This window comes from Haplochromis burtoni, unplaced genomic scaffold (genome assembly GCF_018398535.1).
Source record: "Haplochromis burtoni strain Fernald_Lab_line unplaced genomic scaffold, NCSU_Asbu1 Contig_100, whole genome shotgun sequence".
NCBI lineage: Eukaryota > Metazoa > Chordata > Actinopteri > Cichliformes > Cichlidae > Haplochromis > Haplochromis burtoni.
Window position 1 is genome coordinate 1,824,822 of NW_024582461.1, and position 13,919 is coordinate 1,838,740.

At 40.2% G+C, this 13,919-nt stretch overlaps 1 protein-coding gene across 3 annotated transcripts in view; it reads right to left on the reverse strand.

Annotated features, from left to right (window-relative positions):
- The window catches only part of kaznb (kazrin, periplakin interacting protein b), a 135,226-nt gene that overhangs the window by 96,805 nt on the left and 24,502 nt on the right, over positions 1–13,919 (reverse strand). For all 3 annotated transcript variants that reach the window (XM_014335196.2, XM_005927394.3, XM_005927395.3), the window contains exon 3: positions 5,639–5,796. In XM_014335196.2, the coding sequence (XP_014190682.1) occupies positions 5,639–5,796 (158 nt within the window). The remainder of the gene's footprint in view (positions 1–5,638; positions 5,797–13,919) is intronic.

Consider the following 13,919-nt stretch of genomic DNA (forward strand, 5'->3'; position numbering starts at 1 on the left):
GAGGGTGAAGAGAGGACTTTAAATGAACAGAGTGTTGTTTCTGTACATTCGTTTGTTAATTATGATGGGCACTGTCTCTTCTGCCACGTCATCATCAGGCCACTATTGTTGCCCTGCTGACTCTACCAAAGCACCTAATGCAGTGCAATGTTCCACGACATCAATTCGCAGCTTCCACACCCATTGAAATGCATTTGATTAGTCACCCCAGCACAGCAACGAGCACATAAATAATTCATCTGTGCAAATGACAAATGAGGCAATCAATTCCGGGACAGCATTCAAAGAGAAACTATTCAAATCCCCTCTAAATTAATTTTCTGCCTTTTAGTGGCCGTTGACTTGAAATCTTAATGTTGAATTTACCAGACGATGTTTTCAGCCCAACTTTCCCAGACAAACGAAACCATTTGGTGTCAGAAAACATGCGCAAAAGATCTGCATAAAACAGAAAAGGTCAAGGTTTCGTGACTGACAGTAAGCCTTGGAGAGTCCTTTATTCTTCCAGTTCAACAGTAAAGTCTCTGCAGAGCACTGGCAGCACTAAATACTGGACATCAGAGCACGCGGGCCTGCCTGAACTCAGCAGCAGGCACTTAAAACACATGAGCCCAGACGTTAAAAGAGATAGGCTGGACTAATTTCATATTCAGTCTGAAAGTGGAAAGACTGTGCTCCATGAATGCAAACTCCTCTTGATGAGCAGAGCTTTTCTACATGGGATGAGATCACACTTGACTCTGACCTCTGAGGCTCAGAGAACAAAGAAATGTGATGCATAATTTGGCCAATATTATTTTGTACATAAATTGTAACCCGAGTGATAACAGAGAGACTCCAAACTCAGTCCTGCTGCTCGGATCAAGTACATTAAATACAGAAACTGGGGCTGGATAGCCTCAATTCATTATCAGATCCAGTGGTTGAAGGAAGAAGTTTGGGAGAACTGCAGAGAATTAGACAAGACAAGGGTTAACTGCATTTTGCAGTAGATCGCTTGTAGCTCAACTGGATTTATATTTGCATAGTAATACAAGTAGTTTCATTACTTTTTAGTGGGTGAAACTACAAACAACTTTGGGCTTAACTGTTTGCTAAGCCACATTAACAGTGACCTCTGAATCACTCAAGGCACTCCAGCGTTGGATCCATGAATAAAGCCAAAGATAACATGTTTTCACAGGTATAAAACAGCATTTTTGCAACAGCTATTACCTGAAATATTGGCATATATTTAGCATGTTGTGCATTGTGTCCTTAAAAAAATCTTGAGGAAATAAGACAAGGGAAGGAGAGAAGGAGTAGCAGGCCTAAGAAAAAACCTACAGCTGATGAAAAGCATATGAAAGTCATGTGCTCGAGAAACTGATAATCCAGCAAAGATCTGACATCTTGGGATTGTCTTGACAGAGAACAAAAGAAAAGGCGGCCAACATCCAAAGAAGAGCCTTCAAGTAGGCTGGAGAACTGTTACTATATATTATACTATATACTATACTGATTTTTCAAGTTTGTTAGAATTGTGCTTTATATACTGTGTTTCTATGGATGTTTGTAAGTATTGCTGCACGTATTTTCTTAGTTAAATATAAAGAAATGGGAGGTGGCTCAAGACTAATGCACAAAAAGTTTGGGCTTGGTAGCCTTTATCTTTAATTAGCTACAGCTGCACTTGTGTTGAGTTTTGCCTGTTCTCTCCTGACACTGTGGCTTCCTCACACAGTCCAAAGACATGCTTGTTTAGATTAACTGGTGGTTCTAAATTTGCCAAAGGTTCAAAAGTGAGAATGAATGGCTGCATGTCTCTCTGTGTTGGCTCTATATGACAGACTGGTGATCATGCCCTATGACAGCTACGACAGGCTACAGCTCCCCAGCGACTGTGAACTGGATGTGTGGTTAAGAAAATGGATGTGTGGCAACTGCTGAAACACATTCGTTGCATTAACTGGTGAAGCAGAGCTATGACAGAGTGTGAATGAGAACTCTGCCACTGAAATGTTTCTTTCCCTCCTAATTAACAAAAAGGTGCTTTAGAAAAAGTACGAGTTGTTGAGCTTCATCAGCTTCAAATCCAGATATTTCACAAGCCTCAACAGAGACGCATAAATCTATTAATGCTGCCTAGTGTACTGTAACACTATATTTTACCACAAACAGACAACAATGCAACCATGTGTTTTTCCTAAGATTTGAGTTGTCTGTGTCATCTTTTTGGTTTGTTTCTTCATTTTTTGCTCTTTATTCCAGATTTTTCTGGAGCTGTGTCACCCAGCAGTCACATTTTTTCAGCTGTCAGCATCTCCTCGATACTTTTTAGGGGTCTTGCATTGTGGAGTAGAATTGTCATTTGACAGAATATTTTGAAATAAAACATAGTGAGTATATAATATCTATTTCGAGGCATGGCTTGAGCTCCAACCTTTAAATAAACAAACATACTGCCGTAGCAACTGCCAGCATCCCCTGGTGGTATTTTTTTGTCCTTTTGACGGTTCAGAGTAACAGGCCTCCAGCTGACAGGGGCCTCCATTTGACACTCCACTGAAGAAAAACAAAAAAAAACAGGGAACATGTAAAGGCTGTGGGTGTAGCGTCTGACTAACAAGGCCAAAAGGCAGAGAAATCTGTCATGATGACTGGTGTCTGAGTGCCCCACTTAACATTGAACTACCGGCAAACTTTTTTTTTCCAAGTACAACTTCTTGGAGAGATAATCGGTACTCCATCCACAGGTGAGTTTCCTACTCATCCATCACCTCCCAGTCATATATTCCTGAGTTTAAAAAAAGAACAGACTGCAGGCTAACAATCTTTCACTCCAGCTTGCATACCACCGAGCTGAGGCGAAAGCAATGGCCTTTTACTGAATTACCTTCCATTTAATCAATGACACTATGTCTGAGAAAATATCTCCAGGAGAATGGCAGGGGGACTCCTTATCCATCCTGCAGTGGCACTAATAGATAACACAAATCCATCACTGTGTCAAGATTTATCAGAATATAAAAGGTATATAAATAAAAGGCTGAATGGAAGCAGCATTGTATGGATGAATTATCTCTGAAGCAGAGCAGAGAGAGGATGAAACTTTTAAAAGGAAATTATGCCACATCGCATATTTCGCTTTAGCCTAAAGACTTAGTGCAACTCTAAAGAAGAAGACGCCAAAAAAGAGGATTAAGAAGAAAAAAACACTCCCTGGTTCGACTGTACATTGTTCACAGCATTGCTGAGGTTGGCAAAGTTTTCACAGCGTTGGCCTGGTTGTGCTAAGGGCAAGGGCGAGGATGAAAAGGCTCTGCAGTCACCCTGAACGGATTTCACACTAACATGTCAGAAACAGAGGCGCGTTTCTTTTTGACGAGAACGTATGCAGGTATGAAAGAGTGCGAGGGGAAAATGTATTAATCTAAACCTGCAAACTAAAGTGAAATCTTTGAAATATTTTTGTTTTAAACAGAGAGGTCATGAATGTTTAATTTCTATATATAAAACTAATGATAAATCCTCAGTTGAGGAAACGTTCATTTATTTATTGGATGCTATAAAAATTGTAAAGGTTAATACTATAATTCTCTGCCTAGATTTAAAAAATAACAAAACTTCTACAAGAAGCTGAAAGATATTAAAAGTTCTGACATCATAACTTTAACAATTGTCACGTGACCAAGTATTGGTGCTTCTGACTCTGTAATTATATTATTTGACTATTGTCGTTCATAGTTTTGGTTTTCTATTCTTTTCCTGTATCCCACGTTTCATGTCTACTCACCCTTGTTACCCACCTATGTTCCCCAGGTCTCCCCAGTTGCTGTGTTATGCTTGTATGTCCTGTGTCTGAGTTTCAGTCTGTTTGTTTCCTGTTTTATTTTGATAGTCCTTATCCAACGTCAGTGTATCTAGTTTTGCCTGCCCTCGTCTCATTATGTCTGATTTGTCCCAGCTGTGTTTTGACCTGTTCCCCGTCTGCTCATATTCCTGCCTGTGTATTATAGTTCTCAGTCTTCCCCTGCTTGTTGTCGTGTCGTACACCCTCTCTGTAATGTGTTTTCTCCTCTCGTGTTCCTGAGAATATTTTAGCTCCCAGTCCTGGTTTGTTTCTTTGCTCGAGTTTCTTAGTCTCTAGCTTCCAGTGCCCAGTTTAGTTTTGAGTTTTGCGATTGAGGTTTTGTTTTGTTTTTGTGAAAGTCTATTTCCTATAAAGAGTTTTTCCCAGCAATAAAGTTGCGCTTTAAGTGTAACTTTCAGTTTCTGAGGCTATGTCCACACGTACCCGGGTATTTTTGAAAACGCAGATTTTTCTATGCGTTTGCACCTTTCGTCCACACGTAAACGGCGTTTTGGTCACTGAAAACGGAGATTTTCTAAAAACTCCGGCCAGGGTGGATATTTTCTGAAAACTCCGTTTTTGCATTTACGTGTGGACGAGAAAAACGAGAAAACGCAGCGTCAAAGGTGTGCGCCTTTTTTGACGTCACACTGTGCGCCACGTTATTGTTTCGGTGAAATGAATTTCTACAATGTTACTGTTAATTCTACTCTCTGCAGTGTTTAAATGCTTACATATACACACACAGTTACTGTCCCTCCACACATACGACTCGGTTCTGCTTCTATGCCCCAGCTTTGTTTACTATTTCCCACCGAGGCTTCTAGACTTCTGATTGGCCAACATTTCTACACGGTTAGGAATATAGCGCCACCTGCTTGCTTTGGCATGTTCCTAGCAGCGTTTTCCTTCATTTCTGCGTTTACGTGTGGACGGGATTATTTTTTAAAACGAAAACGGAAAATCTCCGTTTTCAAAAAATACCCGTGTACGTGTGGATGTAGCCTGAGTCCTACGTTTGGGTCCTTCATCTTGGCTGCCACACAGCACTCGACATGACAAGAATGTCCTGTTGACGGTTTCCTTGAAACTTTGTTTTTGAGGTCAGATGTTTGAAAAGGTAAGGATTATACAGGAGTAGTTTAGAGTATGAGAGCGGTTTTGTATAGATACAGAAAAAAATATTTAATTTTCTTCCACAAACTATGATATTTTAAGAATGTTAATTTCTGAAAAACAGCTCAGCAACACCCTGAAATCGTTCTGGTGAACACATAATAAAAAATTGGAAAGGGTGCTTAATTTTGATGCTTAGTTTTCTGTTATTATGAAGGAAATTCTATTGCCAATGTTTTATGGATATTAATATTCTGACCCCAGCCACTTTGATATGGTACTCCTTGCTAATACCAGGCTGTACCTCCTTTTACCATCAAAACCACCCTAAATCTTCATAGCATAGAGTTAGCAGTATGCTGGACACATTCCTCAGAGATTGTACCTCGCAAAGTGTATCTATGGGTATGACAATAATAAAAACTTTATTCATTCAGCCATTCATCTGTCTGCCCTGTGGAACCTGAAATCCTGCTGAACCTCACCACACTGAGCAGGTAAACATCCGCATGAGACTGTTTTGGTTTGTGAAAAGAAAAGTGACTCATTGTTACCTGTAACCAGTTATCTGTCCCAGCAGTGTTATCTTTCCACAGCACTGAAGAATAATTGTAGTTTCTTTTGATAACTTTGATCGGACAGGTGTCCACTAAGGATGTGTTTGACTTTAAGAGAAGAAGGAGGTTGTACCTGAGCATCCATGAGCAAGTGTCTCATCAGAGTCATAGACTTCCTCAAGGTATCCCTCTCTCCCGGCATGAAGGCCTCATCCTCATCAGTCAGGCTACAAGGTCGAGTGACCATGAACTGAGCAATCTGGTCATTCAGGCTGTTCAGAGACTGGACGGCTGCAAAAGAAGTTTAAAACAAATGTTGAAAATTCATACCACATGAAAACATTACAAACGTTTTTTCAACTCCTCTCATGTAGGTCAAGAATCTCCTGAGTGTCTCGACAAGCTTGTTTGCATGCTCTCTCTCTCTAGTGGGATTTTCTGGATCAGACGTGTGTGATCTGAGACACTTCCTTCATCTATTGGGCATGGCTCTACTGTTCTCTTCAGAATAATCCCTCTTTTGGAGTAAAGGGGCATCATTAGGCTAAATCCATAACCAAGACAGAGACTCACATAGAGCCCATTACATAATCCATTCACCAGGGTTTTGTCGATTAGAAACAATGGCAATACAGCGGTTGCTTCACAGAGCTCTTTGGTCAGACCCTGTGGGTGGTAATAAAGAAAAGTATGATGAACACTGACGTTTCACTGAGACGGCCGTGTAAATTTAAGGCCAGCTGAGTGATAGATTACTTTTTCAGATGAACACTAATGGGAACCATTGCTGTACAAGACTTCCTCCTCAGACTGTTATTAAGCAGTTATTTATGTATCTGTTGTTTATATTTTACAGACTCATACTCCACAATTGTAGCCATTTCTATGCTCCTCAGATGATGATGATGATGGAGTCGTTTTATGTCTCGTCCTGTCTAGTCTTGTCTTTGTGTTAAGTCTGTGTTTTGTTTTGTTTTTTTATGTGTTCTGTTTGTTTGGTTCCTGTTTAATTTTGACATTCTCCGATCTTGTGTGCGCTATGGTCAGTTTTGCCAAGTAAGTTCCTCGGCCTTGCCTTCTCTATGTTTGTTGCATTTTGTAAAGCTGTTTTCAGTTTATTCCTCATTTTTCTGAGTCATTTTGGGTCCAACTAATTTCTGTCAGACAGCCAACCTTGAAAGAAACACCCTTAAACCATGTTTTGAGTGTTGATGTTGCATTGTTTGTCCACCAGAGGGACCCTGCAAATTTCCTGTTGGCAGCAAGTGTTTGGAACAGGACAAACAACAACCAGCTGATCTCAACAGAACAAGCAGCTGTATACAAAAAATATTTTTTGTGATAAATGAGATCATTTTTAACATGTATTGTTATATTATATCAGTAAGTACTGACTCATAAATAAAAGCACAAAACAAATGTTAACCTGTTTATCCTTCATGTGTCTGAAAAAAAATAATTGTCCAACATATTTTTAAATCACAAATATTGGTAATGAAAAACTCTATATGGGCTGGGCAGTGCTTAGAGGAATATGACTGTTAATCTGTCTGATCAACTTAATCTTGTACATTAAATTTATGAATATCAGGAAAAAGGAAAATGGTAAGCTTTGATTAACTAAAATCATCATTTAGCTCTATTTCTTGATTACCTACTACATGGTCAAAGACTACATCATTTTCTTCCTGTTTTTTCTTATGCTTCTCACCGTTCTTCAGTGAACCGGTTCAGTTCTGGTATTTGACTTTGACTGACAAACAAAAAAGCTGCCAGAAATTCTGATTTACATTTTATGACATTTTATCAACAAGACAATTAATCACTTGATTGCATGATAATCAAAATAATCACTACTTTCAGGGCTAATTGTAATTTTCTGTCAGTGAACCAACAGAATAATCAACTAATGAGTTTTTACACACTGCGTAGAAATTTGAAACCATCGGGACTCCGAGTCGAGCATCGCTTTCTCTCTCATCCACACACCACTGAGCAGGCTAAGAGGTCAATCTGGGCAAGACTGACAGAGCGACTGATGACAGTCAAGGTCGACTTTTCAACAGAACTATCAAAGATTTATAGCCACACCTTGCAGCCTTCTCTTGAACCGTGGAAGCATAGCAAAGAGAGGCATGTTTACGAGCACACAGCAACCCTGCAGGCGACGTGGCGTACATCAAATGAGAGCGGGATGTGTGGGTGCAGGGGAGAAATAAAATGTTTATGGCAGAGGTTGATGACTGGATTCTAATTTCACATTCAACATTTACCAGGTGTACCTCTCTGCCCCAAAGATGGCCAAACACGCTGGGTAATGGCATGCTGCTGCTGAAAATGACACGCTGTCAAAATGGGATACGAACACACCCGCTTCCCCTCTCTACTCCACTTTCAATTTTTATTCAGCACATTCTAGCGCACACTGTGATAGATGATGGAGAAGACAGGTGGTTTTCTACGTTACTTTGATGAGACTGAATACGTCAACATACCACATTTATTTGAAATGCCACAGGTTTTGGCCAAAGGCATAAAGAAACAGAAATATATTAACACAAAACCCCACCAAGAAATATTGAATTTGAGATTTGTTCAGCCATTTGTAATAACTTATTGCCTCTCCCTTGTGAAATTACAAACGGCTGAATCTCATCTCCAGGCTGCTGACACCCTTGATCAATGCTTCTGACAGTGTTTCAGCTCTGAGATGTACCTCTGAAAGTCTCTAACACTTTCACCTTTAATATTCTTATTGAAGCAAACCAGACAAGGCAGCAGCATATACACAAGAGCGCACCCCAGTCCTCTGCCAAGAATATGTAAGCGAGTCAATGCCAAGCCCTGTTTTCACATTGCTGATTGGATTCAATAGCAAGTGTAAGTATTCAGCATGGCCAGGCGAAGCCGAGCGTTTGTGACTATTTAAATAATGCAAAAAAGATGTCTGAAGAGGAATGTTAATGATGAAAAAAAAATCTGATTTTATTGAGAAATGTCCATTTCTATTAACAGTCTGGGCTCAAAGAACACATTTTTGACCTTGTTTAGCACTTTTCCACTTATCTTTGTAGGTAAATTAAAATAAATGTTGGGAAGCTCTGTCAAATCTAAATAAAAATAAAATGAGATGATTTGCAAATCTCATAAAACCATTTGAAATTCACACCAGATCATAGAAAACACGTCAAATGTTTAAATGGAGAAAATGTACAATACAGGAGGAAAATGGAACAGGGCCACGTTTACCAGTCTGTAGCATCTCACCTTCTCTTAACAACAGTCTGTTAACATCTGTGAACTGAGGAGAGCAGCTGTTGGACTTTGGGGAGAGTAATGTTGTCCCATTATTCTTCATTTCACAATAGGCCAAATGTTTTCAGGTGGTTACGGGACTGGAGTGCAGGCAGACCAGTTCAGCATCTAGACTGTGTTATTTCAACAACACAATGTTGCTGAAATATGCAAGACCTTTCCTGTAATTGAGACCAGGGGTTCCATCACCTCATTTGCATTGTTAGTAATTAATTGATTGGAAATTAAAAAAAAAAAAAGTATAATAAAGAAAACACACATTAGTTCTTATGAATTCTTTATTAGGTTTATTTAATGTAGGATTAAATTGACAGCTTGTAAAGGTGAAGAGACAAGGGGACTGGCCATCCTACCTGTCAGAAAAGAGCCAAAGTTAGAGCTGCTTACATTTAATTATTGGTCAGTAACCTAAGCCTCTTGCAGGATGTGGAGCAAAAGAATGAAAGCAGCTCAATTACCTGCTTTAGAGCTCCTGGAGCAGACCAGTGTGCCAGGTTAGGGGAGTATGGTTAAGAAGGGTTTTAATTTAGATAGTAACATGTGCCTTCTTTAGTAAAGTGCCAGTCCATGGATATATTTTATTCCAGTCTCGCGTCATATTATTGGAAGTAACCTATAACTGCCGGCCAAAACTGACATTTCCCAAAAAGAGACCTGGATGGCAGCATGTGTTTCTCTGAAACCTGTATTTTCCTTTCAGTATTGACAGTTCCTTTCCAGATGTGTAGGGTGCAGTTTTGGCAATTTTATTCATTAACATACCTCTTATCATCAGGAGACATGCAGTCTTTTGATCTGAGAGCTAATAACAAGCTGTGTCCTCTCTAGTCTGGCGGACACAGGGTCCAAGTTTTCCAGACTTCCTTCTTCCTAGCGGTTTATATCCCACGATGCAGGGTCCACTATTTTGCATGCCTTCCTCCACTTCTTCCTACCCAGGGCATCTTCTGGTGTAACATTCGCAGCCTTCATATCATCTTTGATTCGGTCCATCCAGCGCTTTTTTGGTCTTCCTAGTGGCCTGTTTCCACCCAGATCTAATCGCTGGGCTGTCTTTGCAGTGGAGTTCTTATCGCTACAGACAACATCGGTCAAGTCGTGTGAGACCCAGAGGCCACCTCAGCATCTTCATCTCCGTGGTGTGAAGGGCTTGTTCGTGTTTGGTCTTCGCTGGTCAGCACTCTGACCCATAGAGTGCTACTGGGCGCACAATCGACTTAAGATAGATTGGCATTCTCTTGTCGCATAAGACTCCACTGACTTGACGCCACTTCATCCATGCTGTGTTGACACAGAGTCTGGCGTCTGGTAGTTTCGCAGTCCGAGGTGACAAAGGACCCGAGGTACTTGAATTGGGCAACTTTAGTCAGCGGCTTGCCGTTGATAGTGATGGTACTGTCGGTGTGGGGGCCGCATTCAAGGTACCGACAGTCTTCTTGATGTTCAGGTGCATGCCGCTTTCGGAGAGCTGGTCTTTCCACGCTTGTGTTTGGGTTTGCAGGGTTAGGCAGTTTTCTGTTTCTGATAGGCACACATCATCTGCATACAGGAGGCTCCATGGATGTGGTGATTGCAGATCAGCCATCACGGTGTCCATACAGAGGGTGAACAGCAGGGGCGAGAGGGCCGAGCCCTGGTGGATGCCAACGGGAAGACTGGTGATGTTCCTGCTGAACATCGGAGTCCATTTCACATAAGCTTCCGGGGCACCATGAGTTCGTAGTGATCGCCAAATCAGCTCGTGGGGGACCCAATCAAATGCCTTTTCCACATCCTGTAATTATTTACTTTTTAGCATCAGTTACTTTTCCAGCCTTTTGCTGGGAAGTGTTGCTGCCATCAAATTCCAATTTTTTTTTCCATGAAATAGAAAAATATCTTAGTTTAAACATTTGATATGTCTTCTGGTTTCCATTATGGATCTGTTTTAATTACATTTTACACAGTGTCCTAACTTAAAGGTTGTAATATCAAAAATATTAGGCAAAATTCTATTATTTTCCCAAATATTAATTGCTGTTTATTTTATTAATCCCAATTTTTTCCCTGTTTCTTCTCATTTTTTCATATTTTTTGGTTTATTTTTATTTTTTAATTTCGATTTTCTTAAATGTCTTCTGTTTCCACATGCAGATGATATGCTGTCATTTAATAAATGTCATAAGATTAACATTTTGCCTATTGGGTGAGAAAAATCGAGTGCAAAGATTGATCACACATGCCTTTCTCCAACTCCACCAGTGATAGGGGCCCACAGAGGTAATGAGCTATATCACGCAGGTCCACATCAGCATTTTGCTTGTTTGTCTGCAATGATATGTAAATAAGTGAAGGCACTATTTATAAAAAAAAACCCAGAAAAATCATGTGTGAAACACAGTCTTTCATTTCTTCCCTGGTGTATTTTATGGTTAAAAACTTTACGAAACACTTTGGAAAACTCAGTGCATTTGCATGATTGGGTTATTTATTTCTGATTGAAAAATATTCAGATACAATCATTTAAATCAGAAGGATATTGTATATTTTGCGACGCACACTCTCACATGCAGGTGGCCCAGCGCTGCTGGTGACTGTGAGATGTGGACAGCTCATTACAATCTTTGTAGCCACCCACGGGAGCAAAAACAACATCAACAATGAACTCTAATGAGGCATGTTGGTGTTTTGTCAGCCGCTACAGTCTTTGTGAAAGGAGAATATAATATGCATATGAAAAAAAAAGAAACAGTCATAAAATGATGTCCCCACTCTGGGGAAAAAGAGTGGGGACATCACAAAATATGAAAAGAGAGTTTCTATAATGCAGATATCTACAGGAAAATGTATTCAAATGAGTTCAGTCAGCTGTCCCACCAGGAACAGTGATGAAAAAATATGAAAACAACCCTTTTGCTTCTGCTTGCTTTGGAGACCACTGGTTACCAGTCAGGCAGCCTCTGCCAAGACAATTTGAGGAAGCTCCAAGAAATGTCACATTTCGATCCCAAAAGGCCCAAATCAGATGAAAGGAAGTCTGTAGGAATCCAAGTCAATCCCAAGTGAGCGCGCTCAGCTGCAATTCAATTACACCAATGCCAGATAAATACACAACACAATCTTGCTGAGGGACAAAAGCCTGCATTGAACACAGACCCAGGGAATAGCAGTATCTCCCGCAGTCAGGATGAGAGCTAGCAAATTTTAAAAAACATATTACTGTGAAGTTAATTGTTAATTTGGACAGATCAATTATAGTGCACAAAAGTTTGCTTTGCATACAAATAACTGAACCCCTGTCTGTATCTAGCCTGTAATTTTCTTGCCTCACTGTACTGCATTACTATCCAGTTTCCCCGCTGACTGTGCAATATAATACCCCAGAGAAACTGGACACGTTTTCCCCAAAGGAAAACTCCAAAGACAAAGATAAGGATACAGTGTCTCTCCAAATCAGGTGGTTGTGTAGCTTGATGAGAACAGCATTTATTTGTGAAAAGTTAGTGCAGTCTTGCAAAAAGATTTTGGAGGACAACCTCTGCGCTGTCTTGCAAGTCTATCCCATTGCACTTTGAAAGAAACAACAGGACCTGGTTTGTTAATTTTCTCACTGACCCCTGCCAGGACACGCTGCGTCTGTGACTGAGTGCAAAGCTGGAGTGATTTTCGATGTGACGATCGTGGCTGTAACATGTTTCTTTTTTATTAATTTAATGCTGACAGTATGCAGTGTTAGCGTATACCTTAGCTGGCTAAGCTATTGAATCTACTGTATGTTGGTGACACATCACTGAGAGAAGCATCCAAGGACCAAACTATACATGTCCACACATGATATAGGATGTCTGAGGGTCCTCCCTCAACACATTTTGATTTCTTGCATTCATTTGTAGCATTCTGGTGAATTTTAAGCTCGGCCACAGACCTTTTTTTTTTTTTTTTGCAGCGTTTGCATGCATGTATGAGTGTCATTCACGTTCTTGGGGCGATCGTGGCTCAAGAGTTGGGAGTTCGCCTTGTAATCGGAAGGTTGCCGGTTCGAGCCCCGGCTTGGACAGTCTCGGTCGTTGTGTCCTTGGGCAAGACACTTCACCCGTTGCCTACTGGTGGTGGTCAGAGGGCCCGGTGGCGCCAGTGTCCGGCAGCCTCGCCTCTGTCAGTGCGCCCCAGGGTGGCTGTGGCTACAATGTAAGTGTGTGAATGTGTGCGTGAATGGGTGGATGACTGGATATGTAAAGCGCTTTGGGGTCCTTAGGGACTAGTAAAGCGCTATATAAATACAGGCCATTTTTACCATTTCTTACACGACAGCTCAAAAAGTTTGAATGAATGCTGATCAAGCTTTGTAGGGGTGTGAAGTGGGGTCTTGTTACTTAGTTTTAGATCCACCAAGGTCTTCAAGGTCAGCTTCATGACTACTGGTTGAAAATTGACAAATAGTCTTAGACAGTACTGTATAAAGATTTAAAATGTGTCAAATTTGACCTTAGACCTCACCTTCAAGGTCAAAGTGATAATGATGCTGTGCAGAGCTGTTTAAATGTGGTGTTAAAGCTATTTTTCTTACTGCCATTGTTTATACTGATGACACAGAGGCATATAGGGAACAATACATGGGGATTATAAAAATCACGTTATTCTATTATGACGTTGTTATGTACATTACACTAACAGGTTATACCAATTTAAATACATTTACATGTTCCTGAATAAGTACTAAAATTGGGAACAAAATAAAGTTTATCCACATGATATTCATTCCTAAATATTTAAACAAATGTACTAAACAATTAATTCATGTACTATATCCACATAAATAAAAAATGTCAGGTATATTAATGTTTTAACAGGCCAAATAACAAAAGTCTGCACTTTGCACTTACTGTACTCACAATACTGTTCTCTTAAAAGTAAACACTTCCCAGAGCTTCATTTATGTACAGGAAATCACAAAAATCATCCACAGGGCAGCAGAAAAACATGAATTGAAATATGATGCAGCGAGACTCAGGCATTCTGGATTGATTACGAATCATTTAACATAATCCCTGAGTAAACACGGATATACAGGCACAAATTACTTTTCGATCCTCTGTCCTTTTTCATTGTTTTCATCAAGT